Below are 26,131 nucleotides of genomic sequence, written 5' to 3'. Positions count from 1 at the left end.
CTTCTACATGAAGTAGAATTAGGGAGAATTGAAGCTAAAGAAACCTGAATAAACATTTAAGCACGTCAGGGCATATTGCAGATTTATCTGTAATGTGGTAATGTGGGGGCTATTGTGTCTTATCAGAGAGTTGGGTTCCTTATTCAGCTGTAACTTAACTACATGGGCCATGGAAGGTCTACATTCAAACTTAATATCTCTTCATCGAACTTTCTTTTCCTTTTTATTTTTAAAGTAAGCAATGTTACACCTCTGAGGGGTGGACTCATCAAATACGCACTTTTTGAAGCATGGAAATCCTTCTACATAAGTATAGCCCCTGGACAGGGCAAAGGGTTCCACTAGGAGAGAGTGATTTTTTCTAATATACATATCTATATGTTGCATTTCTATATTTTTACACCACCATCCCTAACGTGTATTGTGAAACTCTGCTTGATGTGTTGTTATCTTATCAGTGCCCTACTATAGCATATGGTATGTTGAGATAGCAGGTTGATGACACGGAAAGTGTTTAAATAATGTGTAACTTAACACTTTCTCTGTCATGAACTTGTTATTCCAACACTTTAGAGACACCAGCTGATCGCATGCTGAATGTTTTGTAGATGTCCCCAGGCTTAGCTCCATTTTTGTCCTGTTTCAAATCTTTCAAATTTCACATATGCATGTCTCTTTATGACTGTCTTAATATTTTATGTACACTTTCCCCCTCCCTCCCCACAGAATGGATCTGCCATTTATTGTACTGAGATTGTATATAACTTTCCATCCAGCTGTGTTTACAAATATTCATACCTCGTAGGAATTAAAGTGAAGAGCCTGGGAGCTTATTGGCTATTTCCTTGTTATAGTAAGCTGTATTTCATTCTAGACTGTTTTCTAATGAGGCCAAATAAATCTTAAATAATTTACAAAGTATTTTAAGTAGCTGTGGCTTTTTTAGGGAAGTAGGGAATATTTATCCTCATACAGTAAAAACAACAATACATTAGTAAAGAATGCCCTGTAATGCATAAAAGCAAGATAGAATGTTCTAAGCGTACAGGCTTCTTAAAATTTCTGACTTTTGAGTCCAGTGTAAATGCATACCCAGGTTTTTCACTGCTGTTTAGTTCTGATACTAGCAATGGTGCTTATTTTTGCTTTTTTAGATACTAGCATAGCAAGGTCTTGGTAAGTAGCATGTGTCTGGTTGACATTTATCAGTAGCCAAACTGAAAGAGAAGGAAATACTGTCATAAATGAGATTGAAAAGGTCGCTGTGGAATTGCAAGTGTGAAATGTAGATCAGCAGGATATAGTTCAGATTTTCTGCCAGTAAAGGAAGACATCAATAATGGTTTTTAAGTCATTTGTCCATTCTTTAATAGCAAATGCACAAGAAATACCTGTATCACTTAGCCTTCATTTTCTAATTCAAATGTTTATTTTTATGATGGACTTTCTCTGTGAAAGTACTTTTTAAAATACAGGGAGAGTCTGCTGAGTTTAGTTTGTTTCACCATTCTGATCCACACAGGTATGTTTTCCAGAAGAGTATTTTTTCCCAGCAAGCTGAGTATGGGGATCAAATATAATTTTAGAGATTTAGGGCTCTGTCCCAATTCTGCAATGCTTAGGCAACAGGTTTTCCTGCAAAGATAATTTGCTTTGAGTCAAGACATTTAAGTCCTGGTGCTTCCTTGGAAGAAGCTTTTAAGAGGAACATGGTTTGCAATTTATAATCCAAAGCACAAAATACTAATATTACTAGATCGCAGTCAACTTTTTTTTTTTTTTTGTCTGTAAAAGGAGTTAAAGGATTTTATTATCTGATACACTTCCAATTCTCAGATATCTTGAAAGGAAAAGAAAGGTGAGAGTTAGGCTTATTTCCCTCAAGTAGTTTCCTCATTCAACCCTGTTTACCTTCAGGGTGGGTTTAGATGAAATACAGGGTCATTTTTAATTGCATCTGGATATCTAAAATTAAGTTCTAGTACAAGAAGAATCAGGTATTACCTCTTTTCTGAAGGAGAGAGTTGGAGGAAATTCTTATCTTCCTACCTGTGTCAGATGACTGCATTAGCACAAAATGAATCCAAATCTGTAGTCCCCTGGATGTTGTGATGCATTTGAATGCAAGTTTGACATAAAGGGAATCCTTAATTAACTGTATGCCCTTAGGGATTTTTGCAACACAAAGTTGCACAGTTATATTGAGAACTCTGTTGCTCTGGAATGTAGAAATTGATCTTTGTGATTTTCAGTTTGGGGGTATTTTTATTTTGTTTTCTGGGTATTTTTTATTGATTTGGTAACATATCACCCAAGGTTCTTACTTTTCAGCCATGTAGCTCATCTGCTAATTTTGCAAATGGGAAATTATTCATCTGGTAACTTTGCTTATTCAGATAGATTGTACTAGAACGCCATCTTGCACCCTAGTCATTCTCTTGGCAAACTGGAGACTTCTGACAGCTGAACACATTTTTTTGTGGTAAAAGAAATATATATAAAAAAGAAGAAGCTACCTCTAAAGAAATTTAGTTTAGTATTTACTATATGCATAAAAAAAAATGAAGGAAACACAAACTATCTATTGATTTGTTTTATAAGGTTCCTTTTGTCATCTTCATTTGACACAGTGCTTTCAGCCCATTCTCCAATCAGAATTCAAACGGTGCACACTAAGAATCAAGCTAGTGCATAAAAGCAGTGTCTGCTGGGAGAAGACATGCCACCTGCAGATGCCAACCAAAGTGGAGAGAGGAGTGCTGGAGTCCCTTGAAATTCCTACTCTGCCTTGTGTCAAAGGCTTGAGAATGGAGAATGAAAATTGTGTTGGATGTTATCTTCAAATATGCAGAAGAAGGCATGTGTTCTTTCATTTAGATCTGATAATTTTAAAACAACACAACAACTTTTGAGAATCAAACTTGTTTCAGGAATAGCAAAAACTTGTGCAAGAGTCTTGTTAGACCAAATTTTCATGGTGAATTTCTTTTAGATGTGTTCATTTGCTTAAATACCTTATATCTGAATTTACATCTGCTGCAACTGAACATGCAATGCCTGACCACAGATACAAATTTGGATTTGCCTTAATTATTGCAAGAAAATTTATTTTACAAAAATGGCAGCACATATGTAGGCATATATGCAATAAAAGCATATGATTTAGTTGCAAAATGAGCTATTTCTCTGACAACTATTTTTTTTCTATGGCTGAGTAGTTATTAAGCATCTCTGTCTTTGTTTAAAGACTGGACTGGACTTCCAAAGGAAGTAAAATACAGATGCTCTCATTGAATTGGAGATAAATACATAATTGTATTTAACAATATACAGAAAAATACAGAATTCATGAATCCTTAACATGTTATACATAGGCCACAAACATGTCTACTGCACTGTGTTACCAGATAAGGACTCCCTCCAGAGCAAAAGGGAAGGAGAAAAGAGACTGAGTTGGCCTTGCTGTCAGTTTATAAAAAAATAGCAGAATTGTGGGATTGAATAACAAAATTACAATTTCTTGGGTTCATCTCCTGGACTGTCTAGCCCCTAGGAGGACTTTCTGTCTCTATGGTTAATAATTCCAGTGCTTAACCCCATGACACTCTCCTTTCAGGTAGCTGAACATCCAAAAAGCTGGTACCAAAGAAATCTGAAGCTTTTTTTTTCATAGTGGGTAAATAGTTGGACTATGTGCTTTATGGATTTTATCACTAACCAAAGATGTTTATATTATCATGTGTTCCTGTGCTAGCACAGACCAGGACAGGAAAAGGCATTTACTCCAGTAAATTAGGATTACACAGTAACCCTATATGTTCTGCAGCCTGAATTCCCTTGATCTATATCTGTATTTCCATCTATATCCTCTATCTCTATATCTGTATCCATCACCTATAGCTATCTATCTGTCATCTGTATCTATCTCTCTATCTGTATCTATCAATATCTATATATCTACATATCTCTAATGACAGGCACACTAAATTTGTCATTACTAATAAGAAAAATATTCCTTTCATAATGAAGCTGACCTAAGGAATCTAGGGATCCTTGACTTTAAAACAAGGATAAGATTTTTCAAAAGGAAAGTAAACATGAGAAATTGTGGTGATATTAATGATATTGGTATTTTGCCAATTACCTTTGTAAAACATGGAGAAATATTTAGTCCCTTTCAGTTTGTTACACTGCTATGATGTTGCACAGTGCCAAAGGTACCTTAGTGACTTCATATTGCTAATGCTAAGGACCCTGAAGTCTCTAAGGCAGTGTTTTCTAGAGCCTTTCTGGAAGTATTGCCTGCTATAGTTTTCATGCTATTATTCTTGGAATATTTTTTTCTTGTGACCCCAACAGTGTTCTTACAAAGGAGCTTCATGAGACTTTGAGAATTGCCTCTCTGCAGCAGGTATTTACCTCCCAAAATGTAGCACACAACAAAATCAATAATAATTTAAATACTTGATAAGTATTATCTATTAATATATGTACACAGATGCTTAGAGACCTGTTGCCGTACAACACTTGCACCATGTTAACATACTCTACACAGCTAAAATAGCATCGTCAGTGGGACCAACCAACAGAGAGTTTGAGTGGTTTCCAATGGAAAGTGTATAAAGCAGCAGAGGGAGACCATGGCAAAACCCCTCATCTCTACTATGAGCAACAGCGCTGGCATCACCTGCTGAACTCAAGAGATACTCTCTCCACTCCCAATGCAGGATATTTTGGGGGAGCTTTATGTGCTTTTGTAAGTCAGCTATTAAAGAGATGATTTATATTTCAACCCATTCCTCCCTCATTTCATCTATCTCTGTAGTTTTAGCTGCAGATTAGATGCACTAGTCCTTAAAGATGGCTGGGGGGGTAGGGGGCAGGATGGGGATGGAAAGGGGATGCAAAGGTGATGCATGATCCATTTTCAGGTAGTCATTTCACTAGAGCAGGATTTAGGTGTATTTGGACACTATGGAATGTGCTCTTTAAAGTTTGGTTTGCATGGTTAGAAAACTCATGGTTTTGCATGTAAGCTTCAGTAGATTTTGTACAACTTCACAATACACCATCTGCTAACATGCTTTCCTTCAGCTACAGACAGGCTCTTCTTTTCACTTGCTTGATACAGGTGTATCAGAGGAAAGCAAAATAACAGCAATCTCTATCTAATACCTACATTGGACTGATTATTTGGGGAAGACTCTAGCATCAGACCACAGATAATGTTTTAATTGCTCAGCAATGCTCTATTTACATAGTTACATTTTTGTCACATGTATGTTGGTCTAGATTTCTATATTGTGCTGGAAAATGTATTGTTTTTCATGTTTTAAAGCAGATACACAATTCTGTAAGGAACGTACTAGTTCTTATCAGGCTGAAATTGTGTAGTGACTGCCAATAGCAGGATAGTCTCTGAAACCACCCCTGCTCCCTAGGTATAGCCTAGGGAATAACAGCAATCTTCTGGGGATGGCCCTGGTAAATACTATTGAGTAAAAGGGAATTTGCCAATCTCTTCTCCTACAAAAAGCAGTCTTTTAGTTAATGAATGTCTTCCAGAGTTTTTAACCCACAGGAAGGCTGAGGAGGTTACATTGTCAGTGCTTAGGTATCTGTGATAAATCCTAAATGCAAAAACCAATTTGTGACATTGGAAACAAAATGGTTTGTGTCAACAATGCAAATACATGATCCAAACAAAATACATATAATCTGACTAGAGCTTCAGCAGATGAAGACATTACATTCAGTTACTTGTATTGTTGGTTTCAAACAAATATGCTTCTCTTTAGAGACTGATGTAAACCCATCTGTTTTTTCAGGTACAGAAAGTGCTAGGATTTGACAAGCTTTGATTAAGTTTTTATTTGAACTGTCTATGGGGGGATCAAATTAGGTTTTCACTGCATAACTTTCTAGTGTTACACCAGAAAGATCAGGATAATAAGGTAGGTCATCCTTTTATAGGGATGATTATGTGCAGTTGATATGGCTATTTAAATTACTACTCTACATGGTTTTGCCCCAAATAAACTAGAGGCAGCTACTCTTTTAAGTACAACAAACACTTACCTGAGTGATTTTGTGGTTCTTTCAGTCTACACATGCATCATTTATGATGCCTCATGTAAGGTGACTGGAAAAGCCAAAAGAATGTCTATGTCAAATAAAAATCCTAGATCAAGTTTAGAGCTTCATTCCTTCCAAAGTATTACAACTAAGTATAATGACATTTGACAGTATTGACATTTTTAATACAACTTCCTTCAGCTAACTCAGCATTCTGCAAAAATAAATAGTGTTCTCCCTTTGTGATTGAAAGGGTTAAATAGTACCAATTCATTACCACTCACAAAAGGATTTATTTTGTTCTCATAAATCAGTTTTATTCCACATTTTTATTATTCCCTTGGGTCAGCTGCTCCAATTGAAATCAATACAAGTGCAAGTGACACAATCAATCTAGATATTTGATTATGGATTCGAGACTCCCAGTTCTGCTCTGTGTGTTTAGCTAGTCTCCTTCCAATAGTGTCCCTGGAGAATGGAAAATTCTTATTGGCATCCATGAATTATGGGCACAGATTCAGAAACCAGATACTGTGATAATCTCCATTTATGTACTGCTGCAGCTAGAAAAAGAATGTCCCAACCATGAAAAAACAAACAGGTTTTAAAACTGTTTCTGAAATTTTCTTAGTGTGAAAGATCTAATGAAATAACCTTACAAAGTTTCATCATTTCTCTATAAAACCTCTCAAAGTGGATAAAATCAAAACCCATATGCTCTATCATCAGCTTAACATCACAAGGGCATCAAATGTTTTTGCTATTTGATGTTACACTCCTTGGGATGCTGAGTTGTGCTGGGACACTTTCTCTTGCTCATCTTGAGATAACACTACTTGGAGGGAGGAAGTCTATGTGAAATCCACATAACATGATTCTTTTCACAGAATGCTTTGCAGAGTTGGGTAACCTCATCCTATTTTATGATTTCTTTAGGTTGTGGACCGAGTTCTTATAGTCTGTCCCTAGAATATTTAGTTGAAGAGGGTGGGAGGGGTCAGGGGAGGGAGGATAGGGAAAGGGTGTAGGAGGTGGTCCAGACGTGATGGCCTTTGATGATGTTGTAGCAAATGAGTTACAATATGGGTGAATATACTTGCAGCAGAGATCTGACATTACTGAATACACTAGTTTAACCAGAAGAGCTAAATGAGACAGAATGAATTGCAAGATTCATTAGACATTTCTATGTTTATGAAAGAGTAATGAGAAAACCTAAAAGAGTAATTCACATTTGAAAAAAAGTTTCTTGAGACTCTCATCTACAATTACAGATTTTTAAAGTTGAAAGCCTCATGGCACTGAACTGTAAGCTCTAAAGGGTAATGAGACCACACACCAAACATCCTTCTCTGCTTGCCATCATGACAGAGCCTAATCTTGGCTGCAGTCATTAACTATCCATGGGCTCTGTGCTAACTTGTATGATCTTCCCCATCCAAGATGTGGACTTTATTCATATTTCAGTCCATAGAATTAATGAGCATATAAATGTGCTTCCCTTTGTCTTTGTTACACTAATGATCTCTTATTTTTCCTGACAGGAACAGGCTTTCATTGTAATGATTACCCCTGCTTTGCCTTAGGGTTCTTGAAGTATTCTGCAAATTTCATAGATTCATAGAATCACAGAACAGCTGAGGTCAGAGAGCACCTCTAAAGATAAATAATCTAGTGCAACCTCCCTTCTCCAAGAAGGGTCAGTTCCAGCACATTGCCCAGGACAGTTTTGAGTTTTGAATACCACCAAGGAAGGAGACTCCATGACAAGTCTGGGCAATTTGTTCCAGTGCTTGACCTAACTCAAAGTTAAAAAAACAAACAACCAAAAACAAAACCAAAAACAAACCCAACACCCTCCCCCCCCAATTCTTAATGTAAACAGAATTTTGTTCTTTAAATATTTCAGTCTTAAAACTAAAGGCTTCTTTAATTACCAGTGGGAAAAGAAAAAACCTAAATTTTTTTCAATGCAGATAATGTGAACTGTTCATTAATGATTTACAAGATAAAAAGAATATTTTGGATTCATAAGTTTTCCAGTTTGTCACACTGCTTTTTCAATTATCTCATCCAGCTGCTCCCCTTAGCCCATGAGAATGAGGGTTTTCTGGGATAAGAGAGTCTTTCAGGTTTGGACTTAGTTTGATGGACTGAGGCTGTGATATATCCTTAGGAATACACACCTGTCAACTCAGGAACAGAGGAAAGAATAGTAGTTCAGGAGACTGAGATGCAAAATCAACAGTGTACTCTTTAGGAAAACAGAATAAAACAAACCCCAAAACACAACACTCAAAAAAACCCCCCACCAAAACAAACAAACAAAACCAACAGCAATGCATAACCAAACAAAGAACAACAACAAACCCACCAAAAACCCAACACAAAAACCCCACCCCCCAACACTTTGTAGAAGAGGGACCTATGATGTCAAAGCACAGCAAGTACTTAGTAAGATCATGGAATACTTAGGAGTGCAGTTGGAGAATAGTTCATTGTTACAGTTCTTAGGAAAAGAGAGTTGCCAATATGGATGACGAAAGATGTTTAGCTATTTTTATGGGACAACTGAACTAATGGAAAAATCATGGTTTTTAAATTCTGAATACTGCACCAGAAAGAACGGGATAGGGAAAGAAGAAAAATCTTAGCTGGGAGGATAGGAGTAGCTTGTGTGGAAGCTAATGAGTCTGAAGAACAGACAAAACTAAAAGCAAACGTAGGAGCCTACAGGCAAGAATGTGCATATTTCACAGGTTTTCCCCTGGAAAGGTGTGATGCCAAAGAGCCATAAACCAGCGCAGGGACAGAAACTGCTGTGTAATTAGGATGAGGGATGGGGATGGATGGGGAAAGGGATGGAAAAGTGAGGTCTTGTTAAATTTTTATTTAGCATTATGACATTAACTTTTTCTGTGGCCCAAGGTAAGATGCTTAACTTCTGTATCCTCACATACATATAAAGCAGGTATAGAAATAAGTGTTTGTGCTAATTATTCTCTGGTCCTTATAAGAGCTGTTCCTTGACCTGGATTTTTGCTGCCTTTGTTCTTTGAGTACTCTTCTACAGTGTAATTGTTCATCATTAAAATAGCTTCTATCTATTTTAATATTGTGGAACAAAATGCTCTGTAATACAAAAGAGGTTATCAGGACATGTATGTACATTAATACAAACATTGATAATAATATGCCAGAGCCTGACGCATAGCCTTAAACTCACTAAAAAAAACCCAGCCTTCTGCCATGTCTTAGTGCCCAATATGTAGTGTACTTTTATGACTCTCGTTAAGTCTCGTTAAGTCTCTCGTTGTCTTGAAACAGTGGTATTGAAGGAAAAATAACAGCTCATTGAACATTCATGATGTGAAGACTTAAGTGTTCAGGCTTAAATACCTTTTAGATGGAAATCTGTCTGCATTTCACAAACTGAGGTCTTGTAATACCATTTAAGATAAGACAAATCTGGAGGTAAGAAGAGAAGTCAGACATTTTCTTGGACCCCACAAATAGGAAGAGGTAGAATCTGTTTTACAAAGGCAGCTCTGTTTTTTAAATCTTGTAAGAATATAAACAGAGAACTATAACAAAGCTTAGTTTTGAGCAACATCTTCTGTATAATGGTGGCTAGCTCTTGATGGCGAGAGAAAAGTATGTGCCTAGAAAGTCAGCAGCACATATATATCAATGTGTTTGCCATACCGACATGTTAGACTGGTTAAGTTTAAGCTTATTACTTTACTGAGCAACATGCAGTGGTAGTCACAGAAATATTTGGGGGTTGCCCACACATACGAAACATGAGATTTTTCTCTTCAATATGTAAAAATGCAACCCCAGCTTAGTACCTTTTTTCTTAATTTTGATCCAGATGGAAAGAGTATCTCTGAACATGGCAAATTCTTGGAAGACTCCCCACATTTTCAATGTGAGATGAATGCATTTAGTTTGTATGATTTCTTTCTTCCACTGCAGTATTTGTCATGAGAATGTTTTCATGTTATACCATTTCCTGCACTCCTTACAACCTTTCTCACATGAATAAGAGATCAGAACGCTAATGACTAATATACAGTATTCTGTGTCTGCTGATGCTATACTGTACTACTGTGACCTTTGCAATATGAGATACTCTGATTGGCTGTCCATTTCACCTCTTCCCCACAAGTTAATAAGGCTGTAAAAAGGAAAGAACTTGAAATAGCCAGCCAGTCAAATTACAGAATATTGAAAAGGTCAGATCAGTACAGCACACAGAAAAAAAATTATGGAATATATGAGGCATTAAAATTCTTGTGACAATGATTATAACAAGAATGGAAAAGGATACCCATTTATGTTATTACAATCTAGTGAACCCCATAGGATGACAGACCCAGGACAGCAGTAATTTACGCACCGCCAGCCCACAGGACTTTATTCACCTATTTACAGAGGTACTCAGTAACAGGAATGCATATCTGCTTGGGTGCTCCCTTCAAAGTGTTCACCCACAGTGAACCTTCAGACACAAATACTCAGCACCTAGAGTGGCATGTGAAGCTTAGCACTTTTATACAATGATTTTGAATGAAATATGTACCTGTGTGTTTGTTTCAAGTATACATGCTTGAAAAGTATGTATATGGATATTCTTTAGCTCTAATTTCTTCATTTGGATAACGTTATCCTGAAAAACTGAGATACCTTGATCTGGTATAAGCTAGGAAAAAAATAGGAATAGCACAGGTTTTTCTCAAGTTCCAGACCTAGCCTAAGAATTCCCTCAGAAGTATTAGGGGAGATCTGGAGAGCCTTATGAGCAGAAAGGCTACTAAAAAAAAACCCAAACCATCATGATACAAAAACATGGAAAGATTAAGGAGCATGGGGAAGCCTTTCATGTCTGCAAAGGTTTTTGTTTGTTTGTTTGTTTGTTTTGAGATGTTATAGGAGATGGTAACCCTGAGCCCCCTTCCATCTGAATTTATGGTGCTTGCCTAAGTTTTGAAATATGTGGTGTGCCAGTTCTAAGAGCTTGTTTTCTGCTTCCTTAAGTTGCTAATGTTATCTGTGTCTTGAGAAGATCTTGCTTGTTTGAGAGCTGGTGACTGTTCATGGCAGCAGTTACATGGCAGAAATGTGCAGGAACAAGGAGGTATTCTGGTAGAAACCACTTGTGTGAAGTAAAACAATGTCTCTTAGGACTTCACTGGTACCTGAGGCAGCTGCTATTTAGGTCTGCAGCAGACTCACTGGTAGACTACAGTAGGTCCTGTGAGCAGGATGGAGAGAATAACACATGAAAAATGGAAACAGAGAGGCCTCATCCACTTATACTCACAAATAGGGTCCATACTGAAGCAGTCTAGGCAGGAATGGCACAGACTGATATGATAGTGTTATCGCTATGTTGCTTTCTCTCAGGCTGAACCTATGTGTCTGCATTTTCCAGCCCACTGAAAGCAAAGTTTAGGTAGTGAGAACTGGCAAAGCTGTATATTGCAAGTCATTGCCAGTAAGACCTGCATTTAAAAAACGCTCTGGCAAGAAAAATATTAGAAGTAGCAGTAAGCTGCTTGGCTAAAAACTGGGATAAAACAGTTTTTGTTTGTGTAAAATGCAGGTCAGGAAACTTGAAAGTACTCCTCACCTTTTTATTAAAAGCAGTGAAAGAATTTAAACTGCTATGTTGTCTGTCTCATTGTAAATTTGCAAGTTCATTTTTGAGCTGAATAAAATGGTTATGTAATTACATACTTCTCCTAATTATTGAGTAATTATATGCTTCTTATAATTGCCGAGTAATCACTCTGCTATAACTAGAATTTAATGTTACAACTAATTATATAATTACTGTATATTAATGTTGTTATCCAGGCAACTTGGAATCCTTTTAATTCCTCTTCTGTTATTCGAAACTGTATTTTAAAATGTATTGTATAGCTAGCCATGTGAAGAAAGATTAATTGTGGAATAAAAATATCAGCAGAAGTAGTACATGCTTTCATTCAGGGCTCAGATGGATGAGAATATTAACACGTTAAAACTGTAAGGTAGTTTGAAAAAGTTTAATTTTCTCATGAACTGAGTACATAAATCGTGGTTAAAGAGCCTACTTTTATGCTTGAGGTTTGAATCTCTCCTATGCCCCTTGGTCAGTCAACACATTGAAGGTGAAACATTTTAAAAATGCAGCCAGCCAAATCCTGAAGTGTTTTACTTCACTGGAACCTTAATGTAAATGTCAATTTGTCATTTCTAATGGCTTTATTGTTGTTCATATAACAATAGATGGATATTACAGTCACATGTTGGGTGGTAGTCACAGTACTGAAAGCAATGCTGTTTAACATCTTTGTCAGCAATGTGGGCAGTGGAACTGAGTGAACCCTCAGTAAGTCTGCAGATGACACCAAGCTGTGTGGTACAGTTGACACCCTGGAGGGAAGGGATGCCACTTGGACAGGCTTGAGAAGTGGGCCCAAGATGGCCTCATGAAGTTCAAGGCCAAGGGCAACATCCTACATGTGGGTCGGGGCAATCTCAAGCACAAATACAGGCTGGGTGAGGAATGTCACAAGAGTAGTCTTGAGGAGAAGGACTTGGGGGTGTCTGCTGACAAAATACTCAACATGAGCTGGCAATGGGTGCTTGCAGCTCAGAAAGCCAACCATGTCCTGAGCTGCATCACACAAAGTGTGACCAGCAGGATGAGAGAGGTGATTCCCTCTACTCTGTTCTCGTGAGACTCCACCTGGTGTGCTGCATCCACTTGTGGTGTCCCCAGCATGAAGGACATGGAACTGCTCAAGCAGGTCCAGAGGAGGGCCCATGAAGATGATCTGAGGCATAGAGAACCCCCTCTGTGGGAACAGGCTGCAAGAGTTTGGGCCATTGAGCCTAGAAAAATAAAGACTCGGGGAAGACCTTCTCATTGTCTTCCAGTAGCTGAGGTAGGTCTACAAGAAAGTCAGGAAGGGACTTTTTTAATGAAGCAATGGCTTTGAGCTTGAGGGTGGGTAGATTTAGACAAGATATTAGGAAGAAATTCTTTAGAGTAAGGGTGGCGAGACAGTGGAACAGATTGCCCACGGAGGTCATGGATGCCCCCCTCTCTGGAGGTGCCCCAGTTGGATGAGGCCTTGAGCAACCTAGTACAGTGGAAACTGCCCTTGCCCATGGCAGGGGGTTTAGAATTAGGTGATCTTCAAGGTCCCTTCCCATCTAAAGCATTCTGTGAATACATTGCAGACTGCCTGGTGGTGCACAGAAAAACTGTGATAGGTAATAGAAGAAATGCACTTTATTGGATTATATCTAAACTCAAATCACACAGAGGGATGATTTTACAGAGGTGCAGAAGGAGAGTTTGATATACAATTTAAGAGCTAAGATCAAATAATGTACATACATTTTTCTAGCCCTATCTGAGTAGCTTGGGTACATAAGAGTAATCTCAGACAAAATAACTTTGCTTCTGCAGAATTGTTATGTCTGTATGTGGAACATGTAAAACGTGGCTGTTCCTCTTGCATGACATGAAATTTTGTCTCCATTGCTATTTCTAAAATGAGGTCTCTCAGGCTAATGTAAAATTCAGTGAATTTCAAAATAAATCTATCAAGTTGCCTGAAATTATTCTGCATTCACACCACTGTAGTCTATTTGGGCAGTCTTATGCTATAAGCATGGTGTAATCCACATAGAATTTGAACAATGAAGAGCTAGACTACCAAGAAAATTTATAAACAGAGTTTTATGAACTTGACCCCTTTCCCAAAACTTCAGAAAGTTTGCCATACCTTACCAGGAGGATCACTGAAAATACCCTTTGTGCAGCTCTGTGATTATCAGAATAATGGAATGGCTTGGATTTGTACCCTAAGTGAATCAGTAAATGTTCATGGGAATCCCAAAACTAAAGGAAAGTCCAGATCGCTCCTTGATGGTAAAATACAATGTGAGCATGACTAAAATCAGCAAATCTACCACTGCATATGCACATGCTAGTGCACATGATAGAAATATGGAACATTTCAAAAACTAAATTAATTAAAAGACAGTTTCCAAGGTTTTTGTGTGGATTTTTATTTTAATATGGTATCTTATCTAGATTATTGTGGAAGGCTCAGATGTGAATATTCAGTCTGCTGTCTGTGACAATACCCCAATTAATTTAATCTCTTTCTTATACCTGTGGTCTCAGACTTGTGTGATTCTGCTGTCATTTGTAATGCAGAATTTCTGTCAACTTCAGCATGAGAGCTCTGCATGGAATAGCGTACAGTAATAATATTAATCATGTATATAGCACTTCATATGTTCAAAATAACGGATATTTTTTAAATGAACTCAGCTTTGCTCTCAGAAAGATGACTGAAATCTTTGTTGAGTCAAAATATTTGTTACTTGACATAGAATTTCTGTATTTTCTGGGCTTAGTCATCAGGTATTTTGGAAAGGTTTATTTTGTTATTTTTGTAGAGTAGAATAGTCTTAAGTTTGAGATCTTGAAAGGACCTGCAGGTTACTGTAGCATTCTCTGATGATTTCTACTGATAAACCAAATACTTCAAATCCTTCTTTTGTCTTTGAGAGGACTGGAAAGCATGTGTCTTACTGCAGTTGTACAACTACTACACATTGTTGACAAAAGGATGAGAAAACAGGATACTCTAACCAATTTTGTTATCAATGGCAGCTTTTCATTTGAGTAGACACAATATGATGCATAGAGACAGCAAACTGCAGCCGAATAAAGGTATGATGTTTGTTCTTCTCCCCTTCCTTTTTTTCACAACAGCTGATGCTAATTATTCTGTTGTAAATGACACTCGGATGTTATGCAGCAGCAAGGAATCCAGCGTATGGATGCCCATTAAAGGACTGATTCCATTTTCTAACTACACAGTGCAAGTGAATGCTTCCAACAGCCAGGGCAGCTTGAAAAGCGATGCTATAACAATAGCCATGCCTCCAGGAGGTAAGTACGAAAAAGTGCTTTTTCCATGCATGCAGCTATTACACAAATACTCTCTTGAACAAGTTGGTATTTATTATTGAGGACTCAAAGCTCATAAGAATGTGTTTGCATTAGTAGTTTTTACTAACAAAAATTACTCTTTTTAAGTTCTAATTTCTCATATTATTCAATATAAGACCCAGAGAGTGAAAACAGGTAGTTGTGTAGAGAATGGATTATATAGGTGAGTAGTGCACTATATACTTGGGGTTTTTTTCATGTGTTTGTTGTGGTTTTTTTCCTTTCTTTTTTTTTTTTTTTTCTGTGAATGTTGGCATATCCTATCATGAATGGCTTATCTAATTTGAGAATACAGATTCACCTGCATTTTGTAATAGGTTTTAGAATGAAAGTTGTAAGTGTAAGAACACTTACTGTATAGACTTAGTTAATTTGTTAGTAATACATCCAATGTGAATCCACTGATTTCTATTTGTTTTCAATTCCCTCTATTCCTATCACTACCTGACACCCTAAAAATTCCCTCCCCAGCTTTCTTGTAGGCCCTCTTATGATACTGGTGTTCAAGAGGGGGAATCGGACATGGCACTTGGTGCCATGGTCTAGTCATGAGGTCTGTGGTGACAGGTTGGACTCGATTATCTCTGAGGTCTCTTCCAACCTTGGTGATACTGTGATACTATGATACTGGAAGGCCACCATTAGGTCTCCTCAGAGCCTTTTCTTCTTCAAACTGGACAGCCCAAACTCTTTCAGTCTGTCCTCATAGGAGAGGAGCTCTAGACCTCTGATCCTCCTCATGGCCCTTCTCTGGACATGCTCCAGCACGTCCAGATCCCTCCTGTAATAGGTGCTCCAGAACTGGACACTCAGGGTCTCACTAGAGCGGAGTAGAGGGGGAGAATCGCCTCCCTCAACCTGCTGGCTATGCTTCTCTTGATGCAGCCCAGGAAGAGAGATGTGTTTGTGTAGGTAGTCAGCTGATAGTGTAAAGTGGCGCATATTTCAAAGTGTTAAAAAAAAAAAAAAGGAAAACACCGAACATCAGATAAAGAAATCCCATAAACCTTACTGCTCAAAACTAAACTTGCACTTGCATCAGTTGGCTTGCAAACAGAGGGCCAAACCAGCAGGAAAACTTCTGAAAAGTAAATGAATAAAATGCAGAGCTTCAAATACCAGATTACTGAGCAAGAAGGAAAAGGTAAATTCCCAGAAGATTCTATAGTTTTGTGAGTTGGCTGCCAAATTCTACCTAATATTAACAAATATACATTGTCATACAGTAATGGAACCACATGTGAGTTTTACTGCTCAGTTAAGACTAAGCAGTAAGCAATTGACATTTCTAATCTCAGTGTGACACTTCAATTTTGCATGTAGAATTATCCAAATTTGGTAGTGAGAATTTCACTGAATGAGAAAGTAAAGGATCTTTAAAGATAGGCAAGGATGTGCACAAGTTTATGACAGCCATTAAGGTACACTTTCTTTCATCATTAGATTGTTGTTGATTACAATTAGAAAACTTATAGCTTTGAAATTATCTTTTTTATGACCTTGTGGTAGTTTAAAAGCAATACCTCATTGATTAAATACGTTTTAGTTCATGCTTCCCTTTAGTTAATGATCTGAAAACATATTATCCTGATTTACACATAAAATCATGCTGAAAAGCATGTGGCATTCACTAGGATATGTGTGTTTAAGTAGAATTAAATTAGCAGTGAGAGTTATTAAAGAAATCTTCCATACTATTGTCCAGTGGACTGTGATGTGCAGTGAAATGAATAATAAATGAAGCAGTACATATGAGAGAAGTACTCTCGCACACACTATACTATTGCTATATGTGTGCATGGATACAGACACATGTATATGCAGGACAGTGTATGTTTACTTTACTGTGACATTTTTTATAATGATTCTGAATGCCATCCAGCTCCACTGCATGTTAAGTTTTGAGTATAACGTTAATGTTACACTGGGCTGTCTCCAGTGCTTTCACTTACAAACACCTTTAAAATTATCGAGATGCTACTAAAATCAGAAGGAATTTTATTGTTTTAAATCAGCGTCCAAATTTCACTTTGACAGAGGTTTTGTTTGGTCAAACAGTGAAAGGTCTGATAACTGTTAAAATGCAGCATTCTCATTGCAAGAACAACAGAAACAAAGCAGTTTCAGAAATTTGTGTTGTGGGGAGTACTTCATGGGGCTTGATGGAAGATTGTGTGACAGAGAGACTGAGAAAGAGAACAAAGGAGTATTCCATTTTGAAGTTACTGTAGGTCACATTTTTCAACTGAGATACAAATTTTCTTCCAACATGCATTTATTTTGCTCCATTTTTTATTTAAAGTGTATTGCACACAATATAAAGCATACCAAACCTTTAGTGTTACCTGATCGAATACATCTTAATTTCTCATTAAGCTTATATGCCATGCTTAAAGTCAATGCTTAAAAAAATCGTCTTAGAAACAAGGAATATATTTTATCTAAGCTCCTGACTAAAATTGCAGTACAGGTTCAAGAGTTCTTGGAAAGATTAAAAAAATAAAAACTGAATCCAAATGTTAATCCATAAATATGAAACTTTCTTTTGACCCTTACCCTGTAGTGGTCTGGAGTTACTAATGGGGTTAGGATTTCAACTCTTAATGGGACTTGGTGCATTAGTGTTTTGTATGCATGGAATTCAGCATTCAGTTTAATAAGTGGTTGACATTGGTGATGTCCCTTAATTTGCTTAAATCTAATTGGCTCTTTTATCAGTCAAACCTGTATGGATTGGCAATTGATCAGGAAGGGTCAGCCATGACTGTGCATGTACTTAAATGCTGGAACCACCAGTTAAAGTCACTGTTGCATAATAAGAAGCTGAAACCATGAGAAAAAATGATCTTCAGAGTCGAAGGCAAAAGAAAGCGGAGAAGTTTTTCAGGATGTTCAAGTTCAGAACAAAGGCATTATGGAGTATATAAATTTTAAATACACTGCTTTTTGCCTCAAGACTTAAAGCTTTTTTTTCAGATGAACTGAAATCTTGTCTGAAACTGTCTTTGTTACATCAAAGAACTGCACAGAAAGCTGAAAGAGATGGAAGAAGCATAAAAGGGCATAGTTTAAAATGATTAGTGACAAATTTCATACTGTAGAGGTAGAAGCAATTTTTTTGAGTTTTATAATTTTTCCAAAAAGAATAAATTTGTTCTATTTATCTTGTCCTAAACTGCTTTGGCAGAAGTTGTAAAAAATAATATACTAACCAGTGCTTCACATAAATTTGAGTATGCTAGCTATTAAAAGATCTGGAGAGCAAATTGTTTTACAATTAATTTAATTAGGTAAATGAAATAATACAGTGGATGTAAAACTGCAAAAATCTGAGAGAAGGTCTTCTGTAAAGAATCACTGGTATTTCTGATGTAGTAGCACACAGAGGACCCCATTAATTTATAATTGCTTTGTAATACGGTAAGATCTTAAAAAGAAAGTTGAAGTCACTATCAGTAGTAGTTTAAACTTTAGTTAGATCCACTTGTTCCTTTCCTTGATCCACTTGTTCCTTTCCTTCAACTATGAAAGCCCTAGTATGGAAGGTACTGAGAAGTCCTGTGTGCAGAAAAAAATAATGATAAATTATCTTGAATAACTGTATGCAAAGACAGATAGCAGTGAGAGACAAGTGGTGATCAGATGGGGAAGCAGAAAGGTATGGACTCAAGCATCATCCCCAAAGCTCTGAAAAGGACTGGATTCCCAAGTAATGACAAGGGACATAAAGCTTGTTGTGGATGGTAATTCTGTATCACATTGCAGAGTTGTTTCTGTGTGGTTACTTGTGCTGGGGATTACAAACCGTTAACTTGGTAATGACTTCTCTGTAGAAGAAAGCCTCAAAGTATTTTTATATATCCCCTATGTAAAACATAAAAGGCAAGATACTCTGGAAAAATATTTGCCTAAGCAGTCTCTTTAATATCTGCCATAATTTATGAAGTATGTTGTTCATTTATGTGCTTTATCTGTGATTTATACAACATAGGAAAGTCTAGTTGTGAAAGATGTCAGGTTTTGCCTTGAACTCTTTTGAACCTTCCCTTCGCTGATCCCTTGTTTGTATATAGAATGCTGCATGCCTCTGCCTACAAGCTTGGGTTAGTTCTCAGCAGCAAAATGTGAGCCTACATACTTGTAGCTGTCAATGATTGTTCAATGTCTATGAAGGATGATGTCCTGCAACCGAAGGATTTCAGCTACTGTTAGTTTAGGAAGCAACACCTCTGAGACTGGATATTGAACTAATTATGCAAGCAAGAATCACATCATACAATTTATATTCACATCTGAAAGAATTTGCTCACACAAGTTGATTACTGAAAATAGTAGGTGATGAATGAATAGTCAGTAAACAAATCAAACTGATGCCATTAGGCCAGAATTGTTTAGGAAGAAAAAACAGACCTGAACATGCTAGTTTTCCATGGTATCCTGAGTTAACACAGCTCACTCTCACAAGCCCCTCTCCTCAGCCACAGACTGACATAACACCAAAGGCCTCCGGGTTGAGATAAAGAGTTTTACTCTGAACGATATATGCACAATTACCTTAGCCTACTTGCAGAACAGTGCAGCAAAATGCAGAAGCAGCAGCAGAAACCAGTGACTTCCTTCACCCCCTGACCCACAGCCCCCCCACTGGAAAAGATCAACAGCACAAAACCAGAAGCAGCTGCAACAGGAAGCCTCTCATGTTACGGTGTGAACTTCAAGCCCCATGACACTTCGCTTCAGCCAGCACTTTCATTTTGAAGCCGGCATGACTGCAGCATGGTATTGAATATCATCAGATTCAATTTAACACATGACACCTGGGAGACTAGTTGATTTTACCATGCTGCTTAATATCATACCATAAAACTTTTTTTGAGAGACTTTACTTCTGATTTCAGGTATTTCTGAGGCATTATGTATTCCTCAGTTCTCTTCCCTTCCCTTCAATCACTGAGCTAGTTAAACAGCACTAGTGGCAAGCTGTGCAAATTCTCCATTTTAGTTCTTTATTTTGTCCAGAAAGATGATTTCATGGGGATGTAAGGGTAGGAATGCAAATGTGCTTGTGTGGAAAACTAGGAGTTGTTTTAATGAAACAGTAATTCTTCTCTAACCTCAGCAGCACTGATTGTCATTTTCATTAGTTCTACTTTCTTCTTTTATTCTTTTCTCCCAGTCTGTTCAGCACATCTTTCAGTGAGCTCATGACGTGTCTATTCTTAGTTTTGAGTGGAGAGTGGATGGTTTGGGTGTTAAGAGAGAATCTTATTCCTGAAAGGTTGTATCTTCTGATTCTGGCACTGGGAGGCATAAATGTACCCATTTACTGCTCACTTTCCTAAATTGCAACCACTTCGGCTCAGCATAGCCCCATATATGATAAAGGACCATTTCAAGGTTACTTTACATCAAATTGTAGTGTAAGCCACTACCTGTAAAATTGGAGCGTGCCAAAAGACAATGACATTTCAGCTATACCTTTTTTCTTCTGATTGCCTCCGTTTCTTCACCCCTGCACCTCCTCCTCATTTTCAGGCTAAGCAAATATCCCATAATTACAGCTGTTCCAGTACTCCAGACAGGACACTATTTATCAGCTCTTAGGTTGTTTTCTGTCTTCTACAGCTTCATGAAACAGTTAGAGCAAGAAGTTCAATACTGCAGTTCCAGTTGCCTTGAAAAACTTTTGCTTACTTGGTGAGTGTCAGACAAGAAAGAAAGAACTGTGCAACAGCTTCAAATATCCAGCTGATCATCTATAAGGAGGCAATTAACCTCATTGTAGAGGTCTCACTCCAGGTCTTTCCAAAACCATAGCCTTAGCACGAGGTCCAAGCATTACTTAAGATCTCTTGGAAGAAATCTGTGGTAGAGCAGATTTCACCCTGGAAAACTGCAGAAAAATGTGTGAAAGTGGGGGAAATGGTCTGTTTTGTAATTTAGCAGCAGATCATTATTTAAAATTATTGCCTACTATCAGATGTACCTTTTTTTGGGACTGGTTGCAATTGTGTGTAAGAAAAAGGCCACAATCTAGATGAAGTATGCAATTTTTATATAATCTTAAGCCTATTCATGGTTCTGCTTCTTATTGTTTTGTTTTGTTTTGTTTTTCATTCTGTGTAAATCTGAACTAGACTGTTCAGACCCTAATTAAAGTCAACATTCTTTATGTGATTAATTAGGTTCTCCCATTGAAGGAATTCTACAATAAAATGCCACTGAAATTCATAGTGAAAACATGAAGACATTTGAAAAATCATGCAATGTGTGGTAGGTTGAAGCTTCCCCCCAACATGAACTTTTCAGCTAGACTAACTCAGTTAGAAGCAAATGAAGCTGTATTTACAAGCAAAAACTACACAAAATATGTACAAAATATACAGTATTTACAATATTATACAAACATTTGCAATTAGCAAACACAGAAACCCCTCTGGTCAAAAAGACCAGAGAGGCTGCTCCACTGACTCCTCCACCTCCCAAACCTCCCAAATCCCCCTGTACCAAGAGAAGCTGAGAGAAAGCAGTGTATTATCTCAAGGCCAGACTGAAACAGCATGTTATCTCCCAGGTGAAGCAAAATAGCCAAGATCAGAAGAGAAGAGAAGAGGCATGAGAATGGAATTGAATTGTGAAGAATTGTTATGATACAGCTTCTCTTATTCCAGATGTTTATCCAATGAATTTGTTTAGAGTAATCTTTTATTTTCCTTTTCTACACCCAACAGTGATTTATTTATATTTTTTTACTTTTCTGCTCAAAATCTGCAGCTAATTTTAAAGGCATAGCCTAAAACTACCACACCACAAATTTTGTCTTTTAAACCTTTTTCCAGAGATATGCAAGTATTACGAGCTGGATGGCTTTTTATGTTACTTTGCTACTATGATTTGAACTGCCTTTCTGAAAAGCTTACTTCATTGTATTTATTTTTGACAACTTCTGCCCCTGTAGTTTCCAAAATAAAAGGGCATTTTCATTAACTGTCAGCAAAGGCAAATGTCTGCGGCTTTGAGATTTTTTTTGTTTGTGGTTTCTCAATTAGTTTTAGATTTGTTTGTTTGTTTGTGGGGTGTTTTGTTTAATTTGTTATGGTTTGGTTGTTGTTATTATTTGGTGATTGTTATTGTTTGTTGTTGCTGGATTTTTGTTCTTTTGGGTTTTTGTCCTTTTATTCCCTGTTTTCTGCAGTTGAAGTATCTGGATTGTGGAAGTTACCCTGCTGCTCATAATGCAATTGAGTCATGTAGCCATAAAAGCATTTCTCCTTCTTTTGCCGGTTCCCTTTATGGTTAAAAATAATTCCTACTTGAGGATTCTCTTTGTAGGTTAAAAAATAGATGTGAAAGAGGATCTTAAATTTCTTAACACACTTGGTGAAGGGTTAAAATGTTTTCCTTTCTATAGTTAATTATTTGTTATGCTTGTGTGTTCAGTTTTACTTTTCCTTACTTTTTCCTAGTATAGTGCTCCTCATTATATAACCTCTGTCTTTGGGCTAGATGACTGACTACCTAAGGAGAAGAAAAACTTCTCTATAAAAGACAGAAATGGAGACAAAAGGGAAACTGAGTGAAAATCAGAAACACCATTTCTCCTCTGGTATGTCTATAATGCAGCATTGTTTTATGCTGCCCATGATTCCTGACATTTGATAGTTTTTTCTTCATTGTGCTTTTCTTTCTGCATCTGCAAGCAAGTGCAGATGCATGTATACATCTGGGTGACCAGTTCCAGTGTCTTACCACTCTCACTGTGAAGTGTTCCTTCCTAATATCTAATCTAAATCTGCCCTTCTCAATCCATTCCCTCTCATTCTATCACTAGAGCCCTAGCTTCTTGACTTTCTTATAGGCCCCCTTCAGCTACTGGAAGACCGCTATAAGGTCTCACCAGAGCCTTCTTTGTTCCAGACTCCACACCGCAACTCTCACAGCCTGTTTCCATAGGGGAGGTTCTTCAGCCCTCTGATCACCCTTGTGGCCCTCCTCTGGACCTGTTCAAGCAGCTCCATGCCCCTCATGCTGGGGGCACCACAACTGAATACAGTACTCCAAATGGGGTCTCATGAGAGCAGAGTAGAGGGAGATAATCACCCTTCTTGCCCTGCTGGTCACATTGCATGTGATACAGCCAAGAACATGGTAGGTTTTCTGGGCTACAAGTGTCCATTGCTGGCTCACATTGTGTTTTTCATCAGCTGACACCCCCAAGTCCTTCTCCTCAAGACTGCTCCTCACCCAGCCTGTATTTGTGTTTGGAATTGCCCCAACCCATGTGTAGGACCTTGCACTTGGCCTTGTTGAACTTCATGAGATTGTCTTGAGCCCACCTTTCAAATCTATCCACATCCATCTGGATAGCATCCCTTCCCTCCAGGGTGTCAACTGCACCACACAGCTTGGTGTCATCTGCAAACTTGCTGAGGGTGCACTCAATTCCATCGTCCATGTTGCTGATGAAGATCTTAGACAGCACTAGTCTCAGTGTACCACTCAACACCACTTGTCACTTGTCTCTATTATTACATCATGCTACTGACTGTAACTCTGTGTGTGGCCATCCAGCCGATTCCTTGTCCAGTGAGTGGTCCACCTCACAAGTCCATACTTCTACAGTTTGGTGACCAGGATGTCATACAGGACAATGCCAAACACTCTATACAAATCCAGGTAGATGACATCGGTTGCTCTTCTCTTCTCCACTGAAGCTGTGACATCATCACAGAAAGCCACCAAGTTCATCAGGCATGATTTGCCCTTGGTGAAGTCATGTTGATTACTACCAATCACCTCTTCTTCACTTTCTGTATTCCTCAGTCAAGGCCTTCAGGAGGATCTGTTCCATGATCTTGCTAGGCACAGAGGTGAGACTGTCTGGTCTATAGTTTTACTGTTATTCATGAAAAATTGACATAGCACACAAAAAAATCAACAGGATGTTCCTGATGGTTGTAATCTGCATTAAGCAGCGATAATTTTTCTGTGATGCAGATTTAGCCCTTTCACTCCATGTCTTACAAATGAACAAAGGAGAGGAAGTTTTCTCTGCCTCTTTTTATTAAAAGGTTGAAGAAAATATGTATTGTAGAGAATAAGCATTGCCAAGGTGTTTCCTTTACCTTTCACATGTGTCTAATTTGATGTGCAAACTGTGGTGTGGCTTGTGGCATATAGGACGAAAGACAACCAGCCTGGCTTGACTTTAAAGAAAACCTGATAATTTTACTAAGACTTTTGATCAATTAAGATCCCCAATTTTGAATAGGAAGACAGGAGGCAAGGTCTTTTCAGTTATACTTGGGAGCAGATAATTTCTTGTATATTGACACACTTCCACCAAGTTCAGTGAATTTTTATACATTCTTCAGCATTATCTGAGGAAGGAAAGCCAAGAGATAATTACTACAAATGGTTTATTTGTTAAAAGTATCTGGGACAGGACATTAACTGAGTAGCTACTTAATAATGCTGTATGAACATTCCTGTGTAGCTGAGTAGTGTATAAAAAGCTGTAATCCTTTTACACTATTCATCAGATAAGTCAACTGTATATTTTGCACAGATTATTTCCATGTGTGAATGGGCTTGTCTGAATTGCTTTTTATTCACCTTAAATATTAAATATTTTGCTTCAGTGCATAACACCTGGATCATATTTCTGTCAATTGATATGCTATTTTTAGAGAGGGTCCAATCCATAAAATAGTTACGGATTTTTGCCACAGTTACGTGGAACAGAGATGTCATACTTTTCATATCCTGTCACAGCTTATCTCTGTAAGAGCACTGGCTGAAAAAAAGATCTGGATTGTTCATCCTAAAGTGACTAACATTCCCATCTCCCACTTGCCAGCAGTGTACTAATCTCTGGATTCATAAGGAAGGCAGAATAATGCCCATCTGTCCTACTGAAACTCTACTACTACTGGGGAAGAAAAAAGTCTTATTTATTGGAAGAGAAGACAGATAAAATACTATTGTAACTCACAGCTGAAGACATTTCTTAGGTTGGGATGAGGCAATTTACATGTCAGCAACAAAGTGGGGGATAAGAAAACAGGTCCCGAGTTCTGGGCATCTGTGTATCTGGACATACATTCTTTCCCAGTGCTGATACTCAGCATGAGCATCAAAATGTGATCCTATTTCTACTTTCTAATATAGCTTAATTTATTGATAGTGCAGCTCTTGAATGAGACTGTAACATGAAGTGACAGCCATAGCACTGCAGTTGGCAATTTTGAGAAGTGATAAGAATTCTTGTTTACTCTGTAAATGTGATAGTTCAGATTTGTTTGCCCCAGTCTCAAGTGTTACATAAGAGAATAATATACAGTGGTCTGTGGTTATTTTCCTAATTAGAATAGTTTTATTTCCAGAACTAAATTTTTGATTCTGCTCTTTGCCGTTGTCCAGATTACCCTCCATGAGTGTGTTGCATGTTAAGCAATGGCAGGATTTGGTTAGATGGGGGAAAAAAAACCCATATTGTTAATGATGACAGATACTATGGAGTTAAATCTCTGCCATCTCCTTTGATATACACAGATTTCCCCCATTAATATTGATGGATTTTGGAATCACAACCACATGTTGAGAGGGGAGCAATCCCCTGAATGTTGTATTTTATTCTTTGTAAAGCTGACTGTATCACTTTATGTCTAAATATAAGGAAAGCTGCTGACAGTTTTGATATATTAAATTATAACTGAGAACTAATTCAAGGATCAAAGATGCTCTTAGGGAGACATCACTTTTCTGGTAGGAAAAATCATTACCTTTTCTCCCAGACTCATATATTTGTACTGTATGTCTTGGAAATATCATTCCCTACAGTTTCTGAATCTTGATGTTTAATTTAACACAAAGGTCTTTGAGCAGCACAATGGGAGGGGGGATTCTGTTAGTAAAACCTCACAGAAGAAAATTGAAATGTACATGTTTTTTCTCATTTATCAAAGAAATGCAAAAATCTAAACTGACATTTTATATCAAATGAATTATGAACTGTGTTCTTTGTAC

General features: G+C 37.6%; 1 protein-coding gene across 1 annotated transcript in view; it reads left to right on the top strand.

Annotated features, from left to right (window-relative positions):
- USH2A (usherin) overlaps nt 1–26,131 on the top strand; it is a 385,837-nt gene that overhangs the window by 205,337 nt on the left and 154,369 nt on the right. Inside the window, exon 37 of the mRNA XM_054170013.1 lies at nt 14,864–15,043. Coding sequence (XP_054025988.1) covers nt 14,864–15,043 — 180 coding nt within the window. The remainder of the gene's footprint in view (nt 1–14,863; nt 15,044–26,131) is intronic.

The sequence above is a fragment of the Dryobates pubescens genome, chromosome 2 (assembly GCF_014839835.1).
Source record: "Dryobates pubescens isolate bDryPub1 chromosome 2, bDryPub1.pri, whole genome shotgun sequence".
NCBI lineage: Eukaryota > Metazoa > Chordata > Aves > Piciformes > Picidae > Dryobates > Dryobates pubescens.
This window is presented reverse-complemented; position numbering and strand designations above follow the sequence as displayed.